This window comes from Dryobates pubescens, chromosome 10, assembly GCF_014839835.1.
Source record: "Dryobates pubescens isolate bDryPub1 chromosome 10, bDryPub1.pri, whole genome shotgun sequence".
NCBI classification, from domain to species: Eukaryota; Metazoa; Chordata; class Aves; order Piciformes; family Picidae; genus Dryobates; species Dryobates pubescens.
Window position 1 is genome coordinate 31,159,797 of NC_071621.1, and position 24,582 is coordinate 31,184,378.

The 24,582-nt window shown below is 39.2% G+C and overlaps 1 protein-coding gene across 5 annotated transcripts in view; it reads right to left on the reverse strand.

Annotated features, from left to right (window-relative positions):
- Positions 1-24,582, reverse strand: part of CNTN5 (contactin 5) — a 661,195-nt gene that overhangs the window by 125,826 nt on the left and 510,787 nt on the right. For all 5 annotated transcript variants that reach the window (XM_054164542.1, XM_054164541.1, XM_054164544.1 and 2 more), the window contains 4 exons: positions 14,048-14,229; positions 4,729-4,865; positions 2,594-2,723; positions 888-1,038 (listed from right to left, as the gene is read on the reverse strand). In XM_054164542.1, coding sequence (XP_054020517.1) covers positions 888-1,038; positions 2,594-2,723; positions 4,729-4,865; positions 14,048-14,229 — 600 coding nt within the window. The remainder of the gene's footprint in view (positions 1-887; positions 1,039-2,593; positions 2,724-4,728; positions 4,866-14,047; positions 14,230-24,582) is intronic.

A 24,582-nucleotide genomic window follows, 5' to 3' on the forward strand; every position in this document is an offset into this window, starting at 1 on the left:
GAAGAGTTACACATTTATCCTTCTCTGAACAAAACAAGTAGCACGGGATGAAAATGGAACTTACCTGAATGAAATGGGTTTTTTGCAGCTAATGAGGACAGATGTGCTCAGTTGCTTTCATCAGTATTGCACAAATGAACAAAAAAGCCTTGCGTTTATCTTTTTGACTAATGCCATATAAGACATTTTAAGTGGTTAGTTCACATATTTCACCAGAAAGAAGATAAGATTGCTCTGTCTACTTAAAGACTGGCAAAACATTCTAGTATACAGACATGTAATCTTGTAAAGTGCAATTACAGCTGGCATTTAACCTGCAGTGCTTAAACTATGTTTAACATACAGAGCTGGACGAAGCTTATTTAATCAAACTCATTCTATTAAACAGATGTGCTACTGAGTACAGAAATTACTTGTATAATTAAATCCTATAATGGAATCATTGTGATGAAGCTGCAAATCTGCCTTATTAAAATTACTTGAAATGAATGAGCACATTTGATATTCTATGTGGTCTTGACCACCTCAGTCTCTCTGTACTTCTCATACCTTCATACACTAAATTTGTAATATCTCTACAATGTAACTGAAGTATTTTTGAAATGAGTAACAGACAATATACAAAAACCCCCAAACCCAACAAACAAACAAACAGCCCCTGACAAACTCCCTTTCGTCTGTCTGCATCTCCAAACCGTGTTAAGACTTTTCATTTAGATTTTGTGGAAACAATCAAGTCACTTTTGTCAGACAAGTCAGACTGACATAATAATTATGCCATACCTATGCCAACATATCCATATTCTTGTCACCCACGGTATTTTCCTCTTATATCACAGAATCAAACATACAAACACAATATTTAGTTTACCAAACAGGCTTCTGACCTCTTACTCTCTCTTAATGCTTTGTCTCCTTTTTTCCAAGTGATAGTTGGCTTTGGAGAAGCTTGTGGCTTGCACTCAATGACAACTTCTTGGCCCTTGGTAATAATTATGGTTTTCTTCATTTGATTTGGTGGGAACGTGGGAGCTGAAGCTGTTAAAAAGAAGTAAGTTAAGTTTACAGAGAACAATCTCAGCTCCTGTTTCATTCCATTCCAGTAGAGTAGAATAATAGATTTGTTTAGGGTATAGAATCCCCGTTTTTCACTTGGCAATTATTAATCTGGTTATGAATTGGTGAGATGCCCTTCACATCAGCATACTCCAGCAAGATAGTGAAATCCAGCAGCTTCAGAAATCAAATATTGAAGCTGATTTACTTGCACCACCTCTATTTTTATTTGGTAAATAACTTGTTAGAATTAAACAGTTCAAAATTAAAGACATTTAAATTACATAACTATCCAAAACACAGTCTTTAGGTAATGCTTACAAAAAAACCCCACTGCTGTTAATGAAATTTTATTGCTTTCACTCTTTGAATTTGTTTGAATACTTGGAACTGAAAAATGAGTTCTTAATAAGAGATATTTAACCACATTGTCTTCATATTTCACTTTTCAAGAAGTCCTATCGATTACCATGCATCACCTAAAGTAGTAAATATATTACAAGATGATGCTAAATACTGGAATTTCACTTCAAGAAAGGACAATTATTCTCAAGTAATCTCATATCTTTGTGTGTTTTTAAAACTACTTTTGCAAAATCAAAGCCCTTCCTTGCAATTATCTCAGATACACATATAGGAACATATTACACTCTATTGCCCCAAGTACATAGGAATTTCCTCCTATTATTTTGGGTAATTTTCATACCAGACCTATTTATCTGGACAATTTAGTCTGTTCTTCTCCCTTTAATAACCCAGAAAATTAAAGTCAACTGCTTCTGTAATGCAGCATTATGGTTAAAATTTATCAGGGGTACAATTTTACAAGTGACCAAATGAAAGACTTGATTTTAACTGCAGGAATGTGTAATGGCCATTTCCAGTTTGGGGGACCATCAAAGAAAGTGTGCAACTACCTGATATAATAGGTACAGTTATTTTATAATAGGTATGAGACAGAGCAAGAGAGCAGTGTAAGCGAGAGGGAGTCTCTTTGCTGAATGAATCAGAAATTACAAAGGAGTGTATTTGCTTTACTATGGGTGATATTAGCTCAAGTATGTAATTTCCAGTGTTTGATCAGTTCTGGTAGCTTCATAAGACATTTTTACACCTTTAAAATTAAGATCATGCTTAATGACCTCTGAAAAATGGCCAGGGTAAAGGGAATAATTTAATTGTAACAGAGACTAAAATATGTTTACTTTCTTTGAGTTTCTTCCCCTGCAGTTAATTCTGAAGGATGAAAAAATAGTTTTCTATTTATTTGAACTGAAATAGCCTTGTATAAGAAATAGTCACAAAATGTAACCCAGTAATTGATGAAAGGAAATTTTCAGTTAACACAATGACCTGTGCTGTCTTAGACAACAAAGGACTCACAGATAAGTGACAAAAAATAAAAAGGAGCTCACTTTTATCTGCTCAGCTAAGTTTGGACTGACAGAAGCTCTGCTTTATCATAACAGATCAAGAACAAATGTAATTATCAAAGGGGGGAAAAGGGAACTGCATGCTCTTTTTCAATAACACTCACCTAAAATCTTCAGTTCAGCGCTGGCATAAATGGTGCCATACTTATTTTCTGCTAAGCACTGATACATTCCTGCATCTGAGACATTCACACTGCGGATCATCAGAACACCATTAACCATCTCAATCCTGGTCTGTAAGGGAAAAAAAAATTAAGAATTCCATAAGCAAACAGGCACTAGAAATTTGCTGTGCTATAACCATAAGGAAATGGGACAAAAGAGATGATTAAGCTAAAATAAAACTGAGCAACAGTGTTCCTTGGGCTGACTTTTTTTTCTGGTCATATAAAGAATGACAAGAGTAAAGCAGGTGGAGGAAGGGAGAAAAAATTCCAGAAGGATTTGAAGGTAAATATTTTTCAGTGCAGGTTATCTATTTCCAGGGCTTGCTAATGTCTGCTTGGTTTTTTTTTTTGCTATCACCTTTACATGACTTTTAAAAGCAATGCATCCAGGGAACTTTAATGAGGCAAGAACTCAGTTACAGGTGTAACATATCTGATGATTTTCACATCTCTAGCAAGTATTTTATTTCAGTCATGGCAGTATTTTCATGAAAGTGGTCTTTTAAAGGTTGCTTGCATAAGTAAGAGCAAAAGTGTCTAATTGCCTCATCATTAGTGTAAATTTCTTCTTTGACAGGTCCACTAGTAGAAATTAATTACCACAGCTGCAACAGAAGGGGCATAAATAGCTGTTTATTGAAAAGTGTACCACATGGAGCTGTATAATGAATAATTTGAACTACTATAAAGCATCTCTAGATTTCATTATTATGGTTGTACATTTAATTAAAAATGGATAAGGAATAAAGTGCTTGGAGATGCAGAGGAAACTGAAAAAGAGTTCTCTCCATTGTAAGCCCCCAGTTTAAACTGAAATGTAATTTGCCATTTCAAAGCCTGGTGCAGCTAATGGCTTGGAAAATCAGAAAACTGAAAAAGAACAGATATTGAAATTGCTTCAATTTCAGGACTAGTAAGTCCAACTAAAAGGGCAGAGATGGGTAAGGTAAAGGCATATAGTCTTGTTTTAAATGCCTCACAGCTTCAAAAATAAACTGTGTTTATGTTTCCTCTCTCAATTTTGGCATAATTGTTGATGTTCACAGACAGAGACAACATTTGCTAAAAACAAAGGCATTGCAGCTTTTAGAATAGTAAATCAAGACTATTACTTCATTTCCAAATGGAGTCATTCCCCCCCACCCCCCAACTGAACAGCTTTGTTTCAATCTGGAAAAACACATGAAATAAATTTGCAAAGGTTTGTTTGGGTTTTCTGTTGTGTGTTTTTGTTTGTTTTTTACTTTAAATATTTTGTGACTGTAAAAATGGAAAGCTTCTAGTCAGAAAACCACGTGATTTTGGCTGATACATTGATGGTTTAGTGAGAGGAAAAGAACAAAGTGAAATAAAAATTAAGCCATGCCATGAGTGGTCTTTCAAAGGGAAAAGGTTTGATTCTAAAATATATCAGGTGCCTATAGTTAAAGACCTTTCAAAGAGCTAATCTGAAGTATTGTAATGTTTTTGGTGGCTTGTTCTGCTACTTACAGAGAGTTAAAAGACTTTAAAACTCATGAAAATACAATAGCCATTGTCCCTTCTACATTAGCCTGTTAGTGTTTTGAAGAGTATGATTATGTACAAACAAAAAATAACACATAACTTTGGGACAAATATGAAGGAATCTGATTCAGTAAACACAGTAAAAAACTATACAGAAAAAACAGAAAAAATACAGGAAATAAACAGAAACACAGAAAAAATATACAGGAAACACAGAAAAAATACAGCAAATATACAGAAAACACAGAAAAAATATAGATACAAAGGAAAAAAAAACCCTAAACATACTGGAAATTGTTTTGATGTACTTTACAATACAATGGCAGATGCTGTTTCAGGCACAGCTCACAAGATCCCGTCTCCTAAATATTACTGATGAGTTACTGATGGATGCAATTTAACATTGGTTGAGATAGTTCAGAGGGAATCCCTCCAGACAGCCTGTTTGTATGGTAACACTTAAAAAGCTAATATAAAGAAAAGCAATTTTTGAGGTGTTTTTCAGTGCATCTTTAACTGACTTTGAATGAAAGGAGAAACATGCAACATACTCGTGTCTAATGTACCTGTGGCCAGAGAGGAACTCCATTTTTCAGCCAATGATATGTGGGTCTTGGCTTTCCAGTGGCTTTACATTCCCATCGGAGTTGATCCCCGCTGTCCAATTGAGTATCATTAAGTTTCTCCACCCATTGTGGGTAGGCTGCAAGCAAAAAATGTCATGCTACACACAAAAGATAGAAACTGGTAATTCTCTAGCTGATATGCAAGGATCTAACCAATTAAAGATCTTAAATCGTGGCTACAAATCTTAGCTTACTCTCGAAGAGAATTACATTTAAACAAACAATGAAAACCGAATGAGAAAGTAATAAAATTAGCAAAACTCAATCACTTCAAAGGAAATGCTTTAATAGCAAAAGACAGTGAGCAGTATCATGAGCAGGAATAGAAAGCTGCCTGGTTTAATAAAATCCTATGGATTCAATTACTGCACTCTCTACTAATGCATTCGTTATTGCTGAATTTAGGAGCATCTGCTTGCTATACAATATTTAGCAACTTTTCCAGACCTAAGCTATTTCAGTTATCATAAGGAGTTTTACTTGTTTGTCAATCATCACTGACTGTTTCTTGTAGTTTTTTCATGTTTTATTTAGCTAGGAGCATTTGGCAAAGTATTTGCACGTAAAATTTTTAAGTGTCTTGAATTGGTTTCATATTTCAAGAGAGAAAATGCTTTTGATGATTTTAAGCACAGAACACATAATATTTGTGTTGATCTTTATTGATGATCTGAATGAGGGGATTGAGTTCATCATCAGTAGATTTGCAGATGACACCAAGCTGGGGGGCAGGTGTTGATCTGTTAGAGGGTAGGAGAGCTCTGCAGAGGGACCTCGACAGGCTGGACAGATGGGTAGAGTCCAAGGGCATGAGATTTAACACATCCAAGTGCCGGGTTCTGCACATTGGCCACAACAACACCATGCAGAGCTACAGGCTGGGGTCAGAGTGGCTGGAGAGCAGCCAGGCAGAGAGTGACCATGGGGTACTGGTCGATAGTAGGCTGAACATGAGCCAGCAGTGTGCCCAGGTGGCCAAGAAGGCCAATGACATCCTGGCCTGTATCAGGAACAGTGTGGCCAGCAGGGGAAGGGAGGTCATTGTGCCCCTGTACTCAGCACTGGTTAGGCCACACCTTGAGTCCTGTGTCCAGTTCTGGGCCCTTCAGTTTAGGAAAGATGTTGACTTGCTGGAACGTGTCCAGAGAAGGGCAACAAAGATGGGGAGGGGTTTGGAACACAAGCCCTATGAGGAGAGGCTGAGGGAGCTGGGGTTGCTTAGCCTGGAGAGGAGGAGGCTCAGGGAAGACCTTAATGCTCTCTACAAATACCTGAAGAGAGGTTGTAGCCAGGTGGGGGTTGGTCTCTTCTCCCAGGGAACCAGCACCAGAACAAGAGGACACAGTCTCAAGCTGTGCCAGGGGAGGTTTAGGCTGGATGTTAGGAAGAAATTCTTCATAGAGAGAGTGATTGCCCATTGGAATGTGCTGCCCAGGGAGGTGGTGGAGTCACAGTCCCTGGAGTTGTTCAAGAGGGGATTGGACATGGCACTTCGTGCATGAGGTCTTGGGTGACAGGTTGGACTCAATGATCTTTGAGGTCTCTTCCAACCTTAGTGACATTGTGATACTGTGATCTTTGAGGTCTTTTCCAACCTTTTTGATTCTATGATTCTATGATAGATGAAATTAATTTACTTAATTATATAAAGTCTTTTGAGATTTTTAGGTTTGGGGTAGGGGTTTTTTGGTGGTGTTTTATTTATTTATTTGTTTGAAATTGGAGAGACTAAGTAGGTAATAGGCTTTCGTTCCTAAAGGAATGTAAAATTCTTCTGCTTGGCATGAACAGAAATCCAGATCTGTCACAACAGTCTCTGCTTCAACCGTCGGATAATTGATAATGTACTTCAACGTGTGGAACTGGGTTCAAAAGTAAATCTTTGAATCCACCTGGCATTTGACAGGTCACCAATCAAAGATGTGAGAAGATATGAAAAGGCACAGCAGGTGACTAACTGCTTCTAGCTTACACCTTGTGCATGGATGATAAAGAAAATTAAGGACTTGTCTGTCATTCCTAAGCAGAGAACCGTCTGCTTCAGAGTCCCTGACCAGACAGTTATCAGGAACCAGAAACATATCATAAAAAGGATCCTTCATTTCCCTTTTAGTAGAGGAAAACAGAAATATGACTGACCCAACCTCACTCCCAAATCCAAGACTAAAAACATATGCTACATTATTCCTCTTACTACAGTATCATAGTTTTATAGTATCAGTCAGGGTTGGAAGGGACCACAAGGATAATCTAGTTCCAATCCCCCTGCCATAGGCAGGGATACCCCACACTAGATCAGGCTGGCCAGAGCCTCATCCAGCCTGGTCTTGAACACCTCCAGGGACAGCGCCCCAACCACCTCCCTGGACAACCCATTCCAGGGCTTCACCACTCTCATGGGGAAGAACTTCCTCCTCACCTCCAGCCTGAATCTCCCCACCTCCAGCTTCATTCCATTCCCCCTAGTCCTATCACTACCTGATATCCTGAGAAGTCCCTCCCCAGCCTTCTTGTAGGCCCCCTTCAGATACTGGAAGGCCACAATGAGGTCACCTCGGAGCCTTCTCTTCTCCAGACTGAACAGCCCCAACTCTTTTAGTCTGTCCTCATAGGAGAGGTGCTCCAGCCCTCTGCTCATCCTCGTGGCCCTTCTCTGGGCACATTCCAGCACGTCCATGTCCCTCTTGTAATAGGGGCTCCAGAACTGGACACAGTACTCCAGGTGGGGTCTCACCAGAGCTGAATAGAGCAATGTATGACATGCTCCATATGTTCTTCAGTGCGCTGAATCTGATGCTTAAATTATATCAAAGGTTCCAGGAAATCCCCAGAAACAATTTGCAGGAGTCTCTGTTTACTTGTTGCCTCCTAGTTGCCCCAAAAATATAATCTGATTGCATTGTCTAGTTGATACTGTTGTTTTCTTTTTGAGTGTTTCAGTATGCAGAGGGAAAGCATGCTGAGAAGCAATTGTTTCCTTTGCTAATGAGCACACTAAATGATTTTGGAAGATGTGACAGTTAAATGTGCAACTAAAAATTCAGAAAAGTTAGCTAGATGCTATAAAAATCATGCAGTTTCAAAGAGAGGCTAAACTTTTCTTATTCATATTTAATTCTTTTCATTATTTTACCTGTTTAAAAATTCTACTCTATGAAGCAAAGCCTATATAATTTCATTTTTCTATGTTGAATTTGATCTTATTATGAACCACAGCCTTCAGAATTACAGTGTGCAGCTGTTTACACTAAATGAAAACAGTCTCCCCATGCCTGGCCATAGAGGTGTTCCCTTGAGCACATCATGGCCATTCCCTACCCTCTGTGGCTCCATCAATAGCATAGCCATGGCATGAGTTTTCATTTGTAAACACAACATGGCAAATCACAGTAGTATGATCATCTGATGTTAACTACTTTTTTATCATTAGTTGAGTAGTGCTGTCAATATGCCAGAGGGATGGGATGTCAGTCAGAGAGACCTGGACAAGCCAGAGAGGTGGGCCCAGGTGAACCTCGTGAGGTTCAACAAGAGTGTATGCAGAGTTCTGCACCTGGGCTGGAACAATCCTCGCTATCAGTACAGACTGGGGGATGAGGTGATAGAAAGCAGCCCTATCAAAAAGGATTTGGGGGTCCTTATGGGTGAGAAGCTGGACATGAGCAGACAGTGTGCACTTGCAGCACAGAAGGCAAATTGCAACTTGGGCTGCATCAAAAGACGTGTGTACATGTCTATCCGAGGATGTCAAAATGTTTTACAAACACAAATTGGCAGTAAATCTTCCAACTTTACAGGCCAGTTTTTATATATTCTGGGCAAAATGAAATTCAGCTGCAGAAAACAGGCTACTTTCTCAAATTATTAAGCAACTTATTGACTGAAAAAAATTAAGGACAAAATTTTCATAAGCAAATGTCCCAAAATGTGAATGTGTGTAGTCTGGGGTGAAAAAACCTAATTTCTGGAGTTGAGGCCAATTGGGAAGTGTGTAGTAAGAGAATAGGTAGCTAGTACAGTGAGAAAGATAAAATAGCAAATTTAACCTGAAGGTGCAATTCTGACCACAAAATTCTCTTCCTCACTAGACATATTTACTGCATGGGACTAACCCAAGATGTTTAGTATGAGAGAGGAGCATGAACTGCTTTTAGGAAAATGCTTCTAGTCAGGATTTGTAGAGGAACTGTGATTACAGAAAGTTAACAGCTAATTCCTCCATCTAGATTTTAATTTTTGTGCTTTCTTATATTAATCAGTTTCAGCTGGAATAAAATTTCATTAAAACCTGCAGGATGAGCAGAGCACTTGTGGAAAAAAACACCTCTCAAAATGGCTCACTTCTCAAAATAGCTCTCCTCTCAAAATAGCTTGCAGTACATATGAATATGTCTTGCATTATCCAAACTACATTTTTAATGCCTTTGCCTTTATTACAGCTTCTATGCCTTTCACAGTTCTTCCACTATGTGCTGAAACTACAACAATCTGAAGTTGTCAGCACCGAAATCTCACTTTCTGAACCACATCTGAAGTGTCAGATGCATCCGGCTGTCACGGTATAGCTGTATTGTAGCATCAGGTAAGAAATGTAAAAGTCACTGTTTTGTGATTAAATGTGACCAGACAGGCAGACTGGGCATCCTGGGCTTTCTCCAAAATACTCTGTGGTGACCCAAATCAGATGTAACTGATGCAAGGAGGGGGATTCAAACAGACAGCGAGTGAGTTCCTACGGAGATATGCTAATAGTAAGGCTGCGGTATGACACAGCTGGTCCTACAGCCTGCCCTGAAATTTTACAAGAAATCCCTAGTAAGCAATGATGGCCTACATCTGAATTTCTGAGCCAATATAATCATTGTCTCCTGGAGGAATAAGATGTCAGTGAAAAGGAAAATGTAAATAATTAATGTTGACTGTTGTTACGAGGTAGAGCAGGAAATGCTGTTTCATGTAATGCCCTCGAGTCCTGCCAGATCAGCTGTCATCAAAGCAGCTGACAATTTTGCAAAGTAACATTTGGCTGAACTACTGCTGAAAACCTTCTCACCCAAACCCTCTTACAACCCTTTCCAGAGTTGTCAAGGTTTGTATGCCACTGAGACACTAATTCTGTCTTTAGGAGTACTGAAGGCTGCAAGAGGCTCACTGGGGAGCATTTAATCACAAAGCCATGAGAAGGTACTTGTAGGGGTAGGGTAACAGCTTGTGCTTCTTGTTCTGCTGTACTGAAGGTTGGTGCCAGTCTCCTGGAACCTGTTAACGTGCTCTGACCTTGCTTCCTGCTAATGCAGATAGGTTGAATTCTGACTCAGATCTTGTTTTGTCATTTGACAGTCAAATACATAATGACAGACTTTAGAGAACCTTAATAACAGAGTATCTGTTAATCAGAGGAGTAAGGCAATCTGAAATGGACCCTCTTCGGTGTAATATGAAAGAATTAATTCTACTATTGTTGCAAAAAGTGCTGATGAGCACAAATTGTGCACTGTCTGTAAAGGAAGTGACCTTAAAAAAATATAATTTGGACAGTGTTGCAGAACTTCACATTTCTATCTGGACTGTGTAAAACAAAACTGAGGGAGAAAATGTTTCCTACAGACTCCTAGATGTGTGTGCCGTCTTTATGTCTGCTCACAACAAAAATGTGTCCAGACAATGACAGAGGCAGAGTTGTGTGGAATGCTACATTGTGTTGACTGCAATTTTATGCCACAGGTCTGCAGGGTGCTCTTGAGGAAAAAGTTTCATTTTCCAACATCCTACCTCCTCTCTCAAAGAGTACCTTTGCTGTTTCTTTAACTTGGAATAAAAGGAAGGCAAAGATAATTGAAACACCTTTATAAAGTGCTTTGGCACCTAGTAGTTCCACAGCTCGAGAAAACAACTGTTAAGTGTATGAGCTGGGGTACATGTTATAATTAAAAAATGATTTATTTTTTTTTTTTTGAGTTTCAGACATTTTAAGAAATGCTGCTAAAAAAAATTAAATTGCTGCAGCAGGAGCTTCTGTGTTTGGCACCAAGAATTTGTAATAACGGAGAAATATTGGCACAGTGAGAGGCACCAAGTAGGTTTCTGGGATTTGACTGCTGTGTTTGGTAGATGCCTTATAAAACTTCTGTTGCAACTGTGTCCAGTTCTGGGCCCCTCAATTTAAGAAGGACATTGAGACTCTTGAACATGTCCAGAGAAGGGCAATGAGGCTGGGGAGAGGCCTTGAGCACAAGCCCTATGAGGAGAGGCTGAGGGAGCTGGGGTTGCTTAGCCTGGAGAAGAGGAGGCTCAGGGGAGACCTTATTGCTCTCTACAACTACCTGAAGGGAGGTTGTAGACAGGAGGGGGCTGGTCTCTTCTCCCAGGCAACCAGCACCAGAACAAGAGGACACAGCCTCAAAATGCACCAGGGGAAGTTTAGGCTCGAGGTGAGGAGAAATTTCTTCACAGAGAGAGTTGTTAGCCATTGGAATGTGCTGCCCAGGGAGGTGGTGGAGTCACCATCCCTGGAGGTGTTCAAGAGGGGATTGGACAGGGCGCTTGGTGCCATGGTTTAGTCATCATGAGGTCTGTGGTGACAGATTGGACTTGATGATCTTTGAGGTCTTTTCCAACCTTATTGATTCTGTGATTCTGTAACTGCAGTATGGATGGCATGTCCAAAATGAAAGGTGTAAACTACCATCTTTGGCATCACTTTGTTTTCTTTCCCCAGCAAATACCAAAAACATTACTGAAGACAAAAACCCTGCCCTTGGCTCTATATGGAGAAGAATGAAAAGAAAGGAGAGAAAAGGGAGAAGCATCATCCAGAGAGATGCTGATGCTCACTGAAAACAAGGCAGCTAAGATAAAGAGATTGGAAAGCTGGAGGAGACAGGAAAATTTATTATGGACTGGAAATCTTGACACACATGGAAAATAAACTAAATATGCAATGCTAGTCTATAGTTATTTGATGAAAGGGTGTAGCAAAGACAGAGAACAGTGTATAGTTAGTAATGGAGTGAAAGCACTGGGAGCCATGGACTGAAATCAAGAAATGAGAAAGAAAATTGATTAACAGGAGAAACTGCTTCTTAAAGGTGCCTATTAGCCTGGGGATGTGTCTAAATTGCAGCAGCTGGAATTCCATTCACTGTGATATTTGAAGACATAAAACCATTCAGAGTCTGAAACTTTTTACATGATCTGCAACAGAACTTTCTTGTTAAGCATTTAAGCATGTAGGATTTAAGGAACTGTGGAATCATAGAATCGATAAGGTTGGAAAAGACCTCAGAGATCATCAAGTCCAACCTGTCACCCTCATGACTACTAAACCATGGCTTTGAGTGCCACGTCCAATCCCCTCTTGTATGCCTCCAAGGATGGTGACTCCACCACTTTCCTGGGCACCACATTCCAATGGTCAACAACACTTTCTGTGAAGAAGAACTTTCTCCTTACCTCAAACCTAAACCTCCCTTGGTGCAGCTTGAGACTGTGTCCTCGCGCTCTGGTGCTGGTTGCCTGGGAGAAGAGTCCAACCTCCTCCTGTCTACAGCTAGGTGGGGGTTGGTCTCTTCTCCCAGGCAACCAGCACCAGAACAAGAGGACACAGTCCCAAGCTGCACCAGGGGAGGTTTAGACTGGAGGTTAGGAAGAAATTCTTCATAGCAAGAGTGATTGCCCATTGGAATGGGCTGCCTGGGGAGGTGGTGAAGTCACCATCATTGGGGGTGTTTAGGAGGAGACTTGATGGGGTGCTTGGTGCCATGGTTTAGTTGATTAGATGGTGTTGGATGATGGGTTGGATGCGATGATCCTGAAGGTCTCTTCCAACCTATTCTATTCTATTCTATTCTATTCTATTCTATTCTATTCTATTCTATTCTATTCTATTCTATTCTATTCCTCATAGGGCTTGTGCTCAAGGCCTCTCCCCAGTCTTATTGCCCATCTCTGGACACATTCAAGTGTCTCAATGTTCTCCTTACATTGAGGGGCCCAGAACTGGACACAGTACTCAAGGTATGGCCTAACAAGTGCTGAAATACTGTAAATTTCAGGTTGTGATTTTTATTTTCAGTGTGATATATGGTACTTTTTTTTTTTTAATGCCCATCAAAACCACTTTTGGAAAGACCAACCTTGGGGGAAAAAATGTTCAACACTTTCTGCAAACCAGAACCTTCAGAAACTGTGTTTGCCTCGACTGAGAATTTTCTACAAAGGCAAACCCACTTTCCCAGCTTTGTTTTCTGTGCAATGAATTTGACAGAATTCAGCACCTAGGTATGGCAAAGGTGAAATATAAAACTGGGAGAAAAATCCTGTGATATTTAGAATATCATTTTATGACAGACACATCATGCATAGGCTGCGTGCCACTGTTTTATATAATATCAGGAGGAAAATAAACAAACCCAACTTTTAAAATGATAGTGATGCTTTCTAAAATAAAAATCTATAAACATACAAACATGAAATTGCCTTTAAGCCAGTTCTTTGTGGGACTCTGTGGTGGGGAGAGAAAGTTCAGTTCTCCCCCACACACAAAGAAACCATGGCTAACTCAGTCGGAGAAGCAAAATGGATAAGAGCAATACTTACAAGCAGGATGAGGTGCAGTGAATATATATATAATATACAGTATTTACAATATATACAGAAATATACAGCAAAGAAAATCATATAGAACAAAACTCCCTCCTCCAGCCAGAGGAGGGTCCCCCCCCCCGTACCTCCTCTCTCCCCCTGCCTCCTCTTTTTTCCCAAAAAGGGTTAGAGAGAGAGAAAAGGTAATTATTAAGGAGGAAATTGTTAGCTCAAAGCATATGCAAGGATTAGTTTCTTATCTGTTATTCAAGGTTAGCTCCACCCAGCAGCTGTTGCTCAGAGAGAGACAGAGAAACAGACAGGCAGAACTGAGACAGAACTGAACTGGCTGAGACTCAAACTGAACTAAAACTTAAAGTTGCATTCCACCAGTCTACCAATGAAATTCCTTTGTTTTCATTCTACACCAAAACATTCAGCCAGAATGTTCCAGCAACTGTCCCTTTCTTAAAGGCACAGCCTAAAACGGTCACAGAGTCAACTATCTGTATTTCAGACTTTAATGCATTGCTAAAGAATAAAACCGTGCAGCTTAATACTAATTTTACTTCAGAAGAAAATCTGCTGGACCTTGGCTGGCATCCTTCATGTGTAGTTTAAAGCCTTAAATGTGGAGAAAGCATTGCTAGATAATACTGTATGCAGGTACACTTACTGTACACTTGCAGCTGTCCTCTGAAGACATTTCTTCCACGAGAGTTTTCAGCCTTACATTCATACACTCCTGCATCCTCTAGCTGCACATTAGGTATTTCGAGCACAGCTTGGGATTTTCTCAGGCGGGCTTTACTTGGATTATGACCATTAACTTTCCTCCAAGAGATTGTTGGAACAGGGCTGAAATATTTGTAAAATAACTGTTAGCACTCTTTCACTATTGAGAATGTAGAATCTGTTATCTAGTAGTTAAAAAACTTAATAATCTAAGCAGCAATAAAATATAACCACAAGTAATGCTTGATATATCTCACTTCCTGTAGGAAGTTTGCTATTTGGAATGTCTCTCTTTCACCCACAAGGGAAGCCAAATTTTTATTGAGAACAAGTAAATCATTTGAAATACCCTCTCCAGAGTTTCTCTAGCACTCTGTGCTTTGCATCTGAACATTTCCATGTGACAGGCAAAAGAAAATAACAACTTCAAAACTGAGATGAGTTTAGCAAATTCCATCACACCCCGATTTTCCTTCAGTTGAAACTGCAGTTCTGAAGAACAGTGAGTAGCAACATCTATCTAAATTGGGGATTCCAGTGGCAGCCTATTGTGGATAAACTGATGTGACCAAAGGTTTAGAGATCTTTTCTCTTGCAATATTTAAGTTACAAAACTGATTGTATAAGAAGCATGTAGCAATGGCACTACTGCTTCTGACTCAACCATGACATGCCTCCTCACAGGAGTGGAAGACTTTCCACTGTAGCTCATTATTCCACACAGATCTATGCGGAAACAGTGTAATTTGCACCCATTTACTGAGAGAAAAAGTGGATTAGACAGTGTTTACATTAATTCAACTTTCTTTTTAGCCCAGACACTCATCAGCATCAACCCACTGGGCTTTTTGGCACAGACATATATTTATCGAAGTATGGCAGATACTTAAGGATGAAGAAAAGGAGAGAAACATATCTGCAGTTGTAAAATATTTGATTGTGAGACAAAAGCTGGACTGCCTCAGGTACTGCAAAAGAAGCTTGGTGGCCATCATGAAAGAAAATGCAACTGTTGCACGCTGATACTTTTTTATTTTGCATTTATTTCAATTTAAGTTTAGATATAAACACAGTTGGCTCTTACAGCAATCAGGGAAAACTATTTTACGGTATCACAGTATCATCGTATCACAGTATCACCAAGGTTGGAAGAGACCTCAAAGATCATCAAGTCCAACCTGTCACCACAGACCTCATGACTAGACCATGGCACCAAGTGCCACATCCAATCCCCTCTCGAACCCCTCCAGGGACTTTATAGCATAGATTCAAATACAAAGCTTCAATTAATTTCTGTTATAATTTTCTAACTTGATCTATATGAAGTTGCACTAAAACATCACCTTTCCTCAATATTTCAAGGTGTCCAATCTGAGACAGAATAAAGACATGCCAACCAACCCTGGGAAAAGCTCTAGCTATTCAGAAATCAGGCTGTAAGTTAATGCAAAGTTCCAGAGAAGATGCTTCATATTACAGTAGGGTCATGAATTCAGGTTTCCCTAATCTTCTATTATGAATGTCACAAATCACTAAATTTCATTAACTCTATTAAAAAAATTACCTTCACAAAACCACATGTAGAATAGAATAGAATAGAATAGAATAGAATAGAATAGAATAGAATAGAATAGAATAGAATAGAATTAACCAGGTTGGAAAAGACTTTTGAGATCATTGAGTCCAACCTATCATCCAATGCTATCTAATCAACTAAACCATGGCACCAAGTGCCCGATCCAGTCTCTTCCTAAACACCTCCAGTGATGGTGACTCCACCACCTCCCTGGGCAGCACATTCCAATGGCCACTTACTCCTTCTGTGAAGAACTTCTTCCTAACATCCATGCTAAACCTTCCCTGGAGCATCTTGAGACTGTGTCCTCTTGTTCTGGTGCTGGTTGCCTGGGAGAAGAGACCAACCCCCACCTGGCTACAACCTCCCTTCAGGGAGTTGTAGACAGCAAGAAGGTCTCCTCTTAACCTCCTCTTCTCCAGGCTAAGCAACCCCAGCTCCCTCAGCCTCTCCTCATAGGGCTTGTGCTCCAAACCCCTCCCCAGCTTTGTTGCCCTTCTCTGGACACATTTCAGCAAGACAAAATCTTTCCTAAACTGAGGGGCCCAGAACTGGACACGTAGTCCCATATGGGATCCAATATTTATTTGAATATATCAGAGAGTTAATAATTGTTTCCCTTATCAGTTTGCTACACTGATTACTTAACCTGACAAAAGATCCTTTACTTTGAGTGTTTGTATATTCATCTCTAAGGCATAGTCCCTACAATACCTCTTTATACTTGCAAAATAGTGCTTTATCAGTGTTTCCCCATGGGAGGAATTCTTGTATGGGAATCAAGAAACCTTCCTTAGTAAGCAAAACAAATTGATCTTTTTCTTCAGCACTCCAATCACATGTATATTTTTCATTTTATAGATGGTTGTGGATCATATGATGGGTGGGGATTATATGAGCTCTTTTCTTTCCCATACTATGTCACCATAGAAACTCGACAGCTTGCTTATTATTAATCTTAAACTATTTCCTTGCCGACTGATTTCAGAGTTTGATGCCTATAGGTTTGGTTTAAAGACTCTTCTGTGTGGCTTGTATGGGTGCCATGTATTTATAAAGTTTACTTCCCATTAAAAGTTTTTTTACATAGTTTTTAATTAGAAAATGTAAAGGACTTCCCAAGTACTTCAACTCATTCAATTCTGAATGTGAAGAATAAATAGAATGTTTCTGTCTGTGATGCAGTAACAAAAATTGCAGTCTTTATCTCTGTTGCTTATGAAATTCCTTCAACATCCTTAGCTACCTATTTTGTTATACTTTGATAGCTCTTCCTGGAGATTTTGTCCTGTTTCTCATTGAGCTTTAAATGTAAACTTCTCTGAGTTTATACTTAGCACCTCTTTCTATATGGAATATAATTCTGTCATGATTGCTGCTTTCAAATCAGCCACCACAGCCAGGCAAGGGGTTTGTAAATCACAGGATCATAGAATGCTTTCAAATGGAAGGGACTTTTAAAGGTCATCTAGACCAACTACCCTGTAGAGAGCAGGAACATCTAACAAGATCATGGTTCACAGCACAGGTCTACAGTAGAAATAATTTATGCTGATACTAAGTGCAATACTAAGTAAGTGCAATTTTATGAATAAGATAGGTGTACAGGTGCACTTTATTTGGCACCATAAGGGTTCCATGCTTGTTACCCATTACTGCTTATATGACCTTCAGTCCCTCTTCCAGTAAAATCAATGACAGAAATGCCTTGGTTCTATTGTCACAGAATAAAACTGGGTTTGCTGAATAGAACTGATAAGTGGAATTTTTTTCATAGTATATACTTCTGAGAAAAAAAAGAGAGGAGGTTTAGGCTAGATATTAAGAAAGATTTCTTCACAGAAATAGAATAGAACAGAATTAACCAGGTTGGGAAAGACCTTAGTGATCATCAAGTCCAACCTATCTAATCAGCTAAACCATGGCAACACGGCCCCATCCGGTCTCTTCCTCTTACACACCTCCAGTGATGGTGATTCAATGGTTGTAAAGCACTGGATCAGGCTGCCCAGGGAAGTGATAGCCTCATCATTCCTGGAGGTATTTAAAAGCTGTGTAGATGTGGTGTTAAGGATGTGGTTTAGTGGTGACCTGGCAGTGTTGGGTTGACTTGATGATCTCAAAGTTTTCTATCAACTAAAGGATACTATGATTCTATTATAAACAGTGAAAGTTCTCTCGTTTAGCTGCTGTGAGATTGTTAGAAAGTGTCATTTAAAATCCATTTAATTATTATTTTTTTTAATTTACTTTCATGTTCCCTACAGAAATTAAATGTGTATAACATGATGAATACACAGAAAACATGAGCCAGCAGTGTGCCCAGGCAGCCAAGAAGGCTAATGGCATCCTGGCCTGTGTCAGGAACAGTGTGGCCAGCAGGAGCAGGGAGGTCATTGTGCCCCTGTACACTGCACTGGTTAGGCCATACCTCGAGTCCCGTATCCAAATCTGGGCCCCTTAATTTAGGAAAGATGTTGAGTTGCTGGAACATGTCCAGAGAAGGGCAGCAAAGCTGGTGAGGGGTTTGGAGCACAAGCCCTATGAGGAGAGGCTGAGGGAACTGGGGTTGCTTAGCCTAGAGAGGAGGAGGCTCAGGGGTGACCTTAATTGCTCTCTACAACTACCTAAAGGGAGGTTGTAGGCAGGTGGGGGCTGGTCTCTTCTCCCAGGCATCCAGCACCAGAACAAGAGCACACAGTTTCAAGCTGTGCCAGGGGAGGTTTAGACTGGAGGTTAGGAAGAAATTCTTCATAGCAAGAGTGATTGCCCATTGGAATGGGCTGCCCGGGGAGGTGGTGGAGTCACCATCACTGGAGGTGTTTAGGAGGAGACTTGATCGGGCGCTTTGTGCCATGGTTTAGTTGATTAGATGGTGTTGGATGATGGGTTGGATGTGATGATCTCAAAGGTTTCTTCCAACCTGGTTGATTTCTCTTCTCTTCTCTTCTCTTCTCTTCTCTTCTCTTCTCTTCTCTTCTCTTCTCTTCTCTTCTCTTCTCTTCTCTTCTCTTCTCTTCTCTTCTCTTCTCTTCTCTTCTCTTCTCTTCTCTTCTCTTCTCTTCTCTTCTCTTCTCTTCTCTTCTCTTCTCTTCTCTTCTCTTCTCTTCTCTTCTCTTCTCTTCTCTTCTCTTCTCTTCTCTTCGCGATTAGGAAATATATTCTAAAAAATACCTCACTTTTCCCTCATCAGTATGAGGTAGCAAGTGGAACTTTTCAAGGAGATAAAGTAACTTTAGATGTGTAGATGTAATGATTTCAAAGTAAAATACTCCCAAACTGCAAATCACTGTTTGCAGACAACTTGTAGTTCTGTTTAACGAAGCTTATTTTCCTTGCATAACTTACATCTGAAATACAAAACATACTTATTTCTCCTCTGTGACTTCTGTGAGAGTGAAATGAAATATCTCTGAGTGAGGATGTGGAAAAATAAAATTGTGTGAGTGTTCTAGAACATTCATAAAATCCACCATAAAAGCTAACTTATGCACATCTTTTCATCTTTTCAAATGATCCATAGCTTATTCAAAACCAGAACAGCAGCAGAATATCTCTAACATTAATATGAGTTCAATGTAATATGTATAATTGTTACCTCTTGCAATCATTATAATCCATTTTCACTTTGGTCTCAACAGACATCTGTGGGGATATAGTTTCTTTGTTTGTTATAACCCTGCTCACATTCAGCTCCTATGAGTAACTTTATTCAGGATTCAACTGAGTTCAAGGATAAGATTTCTTCTCACCTTTTGAAATAATCTCTTGAGTACTTTTGGTAAAGATTAGAAGACTAGGAGAAAAAAGAATTTAATTCCAGAAATCCTGCAATTAACTCATCTAAGATGAAATACCAGCAGTGGCTGTGATGATCAAAACTGTAGGTTCGTTCACTTTGAATGTGAAGAAAATATCAGTTACAGTTTTACATGTCCTTCTAGAAGAGATTATATGAGTTAATTTCAACAGTACATTATTTTGGACTAGTGCTATTGAATTGGTTGTCAATTCACAAGTTTCACTGGGAATAAAAATGTATTGAAAAAAACTACTGGAACTACTTTTGGACTTCCTCCTTCTCCCCCAAATATTCATCTGAAGAAGATGTTTATTTCAGGCAAGGCATGAGGTGGAAATAAGAATAATGTATGGATTTTAAAATACTTTTTTTCCATGGATCTGAGTTTCTAGTTTTTCAGCAGTCTCTTAAATAAGAATGCCTGGGTTACATTGCCTATATGTGGCTGGTACAAATTGATGTGCTCTTCTGAAATACTTTACATTCTACTATGATTTCAGTTCCTCTCCACACTGTTTCTCTTTACTATGCACCACTGTTTTGAGCTGTGTCTTCAAATATAATATATAATAATATATATTGAAAACCTCTGCATGCCTGTGCATTTGAGGCTAGGAAAAAAACCCTTTATGCCCTCCAGCCCTGCAAGTGTGTTAAATAGCTTCTAATTACTCCAGGATAATTCTGTAAGGTTTAAATGTTGATGATTATCATGAAATTCTCTCCCTCAGATGCTTTCCAGAAATGCCCGTTCACACGATTCTGTCTTCAGTATGGCCCATATAAATCTGTTCTGATCAGAAGCAGAAATTTAGGAGACAAGATAATAACCTTTCCTTTCCTTTGGTTGTTAAAAGATAGTTAATATTCATGAAATAAAGCAGCAGTGAGTATTGATGATTTAAGAACAGAAATAGAATAGAAGGAAATGATGAGTTTGAAGCCTGTGTAGAGGAACAAGGCCAGGTCTGCAAGTCATGTCAATGCACACCATGACTACATCATATATTAATCTGGTTTCCCACCACTGCTGGTTTGCTTGTTAAGGCACAGAGCAAGGACAGTGTCCCTGCTTGGCTGCATGTCCAGCTGCATGCAATTTTCTTCACACTTTATGTCCTAATGTGTTAAAGCATCTCTAACCTCTAAAATAGTGCTACATTATCTATAATGATTCATTATTCATAAGGAATTATACTCCAGAGGCTTTTCTCTGCTGCTTCATCAGAGCCTAAACTGTTGTCTCAAATTTGATCCTTAACTCTTTGATAGCAAAGTTGGATAAGTGACACTTCTGATGATTTCAAAGATTTTTCCAAATTCTTAACTTCAAGCTAATCATGAACACAAGAGGCATCTGATTAAGGTGTCATCAAACATGGAAACAGATGATCCATAACAGCCAAGGTATCAATTTCACAGCTAGTGAGGAAAGGGAAAAGCTCTACTGCAGCCTTTTGTTTTGCCATTTAAAAGTCAGAAAATTATATTTACTCTAAATGAAATCAAACTAGCACATCTAGATGATTAAATACACAATAGAAAAGAGCTGAACATCTCCTCCTGTGGATTCAGCTTTAGCCACACTGTAAAATACCACATTATATTTTTGTTGTCATAGTATAACAGATACAATATTGTGGGATAGGGGAGGTGTTGAGTTACTACAACTGTAGCAGAACAGAATCTCTGGCAACCAATTACCCATTTTTTCCTACTCCCAGTATCACATGTACATCAGCTTGATGGCTGGTGTTGATCTAAGTGGACGTTCCTCTGCATTGTATTAAAGACAAAATGAGGCAAGTTGTCACCAGCTTGTGACTTCATCAAGCCCATTGAGAAGAGGTTCTCAAGCAATGTGAAAAGCAAAGGACATATAACACGAAGAACTGATAAAATTAAATTAGAGAAGAAAAATGTTTTGAAGTAGGAATTTGCCTAACAAGCTGACATATTTTTGACAGGAATTTGCATGGATTCTCTGAGCTATGGTACTGCTGTGGTAACAGAATCATAGAATCATAGAATCAATAAACTTGGAAAAGACCTCAGAGATCATCAAGTCCAACCTGTCACCCAACACCTCAGGACTAACTAAACCATGGCTTCAAGTGCCACATCCAATCCCCTCTTGAACAACTCCAGGGACGGTGACTCCACCACCTCCCTGGGCAGCACATTCCAGTGGCCAATTACTCTTTCTGTGAAGAACTTTCTCATCATCTCGACCCTAAACTTCCCTTCACACAGCTCCCTTCAGGTAGTTGTAGAGAGCAATAAGGTCTCCCCTGAGCCGCCTCCTCTCCAGGCTAAACAACCCCAGCTCCCTCAGCCTCTCCTCATTAGGCTTGTGCTCCAAACCTCTCAGCAGCTTTGTTGCCCTCCTCTGGACACATTCCAGCAAGTCGACAGAATGAGGCCTGATAGTGCTGCTTGAGATTTATCAAAACCAATCTTTATTACATTACTATGAATGATTGCAATATTTGTAACAGCATTATAAAGTCTATGCAAGAACAAGTCCACTTAAACCAAAGCGGAAATCAATCCAGCCTGAAAAATAGGAGCAAAATCTAATCCTGGTCTAGCACCTTATGACATAAATTCTTATTCAGTGTGAGCTAAAAATGAACTTTAGATTGATGAAAGTCTTATAAAGATTTATTAGACACAAACAATATGTGCTATCAAAGGGAAAAAACCCATTCCGATCTATTCCTGCCTTATATAAACAAATGCAGGTTAAGGATACTATGTTCTCATTTAAAAAGGTTCCTTCCTCTCATCACAAGTTTATCTCCAGGGGAACAGACATCCCTGCTTATAACACTGACAAATGCTGTTCCACTGAGGGTGTTCATTTCCCTCTTGGGACTGTTTTGTTATCAGTAAACTTTAAGACTAGCTGCCACAGTTGGCAGGTTTGTCATATGATAGAATTAACATCTTTTTCCTAAAGTGAGAAGTGATGTGAAGGCACATGGAAAAACACATTTGTTTTGCCTTATGGAACTTAGAAACATGTATTTCTCTACCAGTTTTTGTCACTATCCCGGAGGTTGATTTGGGGCAAATAATTCTATTAAAATATCTATTAAAATACCCTGTGCCATGGTTTTCCTGTTTTAAAGAGAGAAAAACAGCCATTTTATTTCTCTGTGACCTGTAAATGAAAATGTATGTGCTAATGTCACAGGATTCAGTAGAAATCAAGGTTGTTAATCTGCTTTGAGTGTCCCTAATATAGAACCAGGTTAACTGTAGTATCAAAGGTATTTCTGTGCATCACTGTTGTTGTGGGAAGAGGCAAGAATTCTTTCGTGTTCATGGAAAAGTACAAGGAGGTTTAATCAGCTGCAAAAGATGGTGCCTAGAAAGGAGCAGATGCTGGGGCTAAGTAGCCATTCCATGGGCTGTGTGTATCCTCAGCAAGGAGACACTCACTCTCTGAGGTGTTCCACACAGTTACCCGAGTTAAAAATAAATAAACATTAATCACAGTATGCCATGGATGGAGGAGAAACTACTGCAGATAGAGCAGTTGTCTTTAAAATGAACTGAATGTAAAAAAAAATAGTGTCTTGTCTTTGTTGTTCAAATCCTGCATCACACTCAGGATACAAATCTTTCATAAAGTATTATATTTTTCTCTGTCTCTTGGCTGCTACTGCTCTGACATGCCCCAAAGAAGCAGCAAACAAAACTGTCACACTTGGCCCTAAAAACAGTGAAACCTGTTTTATATCACAGATATTAGTATCATTCTATGCTCCTGTTATATTCTCATGATTATACCCAATAATACTCAGCTGCTGCTTGCCACCTTGACCATTCACTGATCTCAATGGGATGCAGCAGATAACAGAAGTTAACTTGAAGTTTGTTTGAAACTCTGATCAATGCGTTAAGGTCTGCTACCCTTTTGCATGATACCAGGACTGCAGTGAGAGATGGATTCATGGATTTGTATTAAGGAGGTTTACAATAGAAAAGAATTTGATTTCTGGATAGAAACTCTCATGAGACCTTTTTAGACACTGGATTAGTGGGAAAGGGACAGGTTGCAGGAAGGTCTTGACATATTATATCAGGAGATGCCCTTCTGTCATGCGTGAAGCCAGGAAGAATCTAGCTGTCTACAGCCAATGCATGAATACCCTTTCTGAAACAATACATAGTATGTAATACTGGATTTGCCAAGATCAGCCTATAAAAAATAAAAGTCAAGGAGAAAGATATGGAGGATGTGAGGCATAGTTTTAGCTAGCTTGTGGACTGAAAGAAAAAGCCATGTTTTACAAATCTGAAGAGCAGAGAGGGTTAAGTTTGTGCAAGGACAATTAAAAAAGCAATATGGTGCAATGCTGGAAACTTCTGTTCATCTTTGTTGCGGTACAAGATGGAAAACTGCATGTGTTACTCAGAGAAGTGTGCAACCTTGATCTCTGTCTTGTTACAGGATTATTGTTTGTGAATTTTGTGTTGCTGGCAAAAATCATATCTAACTGAAGTTCATGTCATATCTAACTGAAGTTCAGAGGAAGAAAAGAAAATAGTCAGGGACTGTAAAGATTTTGATCAAAATTGCACTTCTTGGATGCCTTTAACCTTCCTTCTCTTCCAAAGTTCCTCTCTTCCTCATCACGTTGTTTGCCAAACACTGACTAAAACTCATAGAAACATCCTTTTAACATGTGAAATTGCAGTCTATATTTTTGCACCTGCTAAAAGATTTGTACTATCCAGAAGCCTCCTTTGTAGCCATAACTCTGTGTCATTGTCTTAATGAGTGACACAGCATAACTCCTTTGGAGACTTCATGCAGTTCTCAGTTACAGTCAAATGTCCTTCACTAGATCATAAAGAATTTTCATGTGGTCACCTTGATGTTGACTTAGCTACCATGTTCATTTATTGAAACACTTTGGGCTTTTAGTTTTGTGTAATAAAAAATCTTCAGTTAAGTCTCTCTACATGTAAAGAGTCTTCAATGAAAGTATTGATAGTGCCATAAAACAAACAGCATTTTTAATAAAAGCTTGAAGAAAAATTAAAAATCTCTGTTAAAAGTCAGGGTAAGAAGATAAAATCCTGT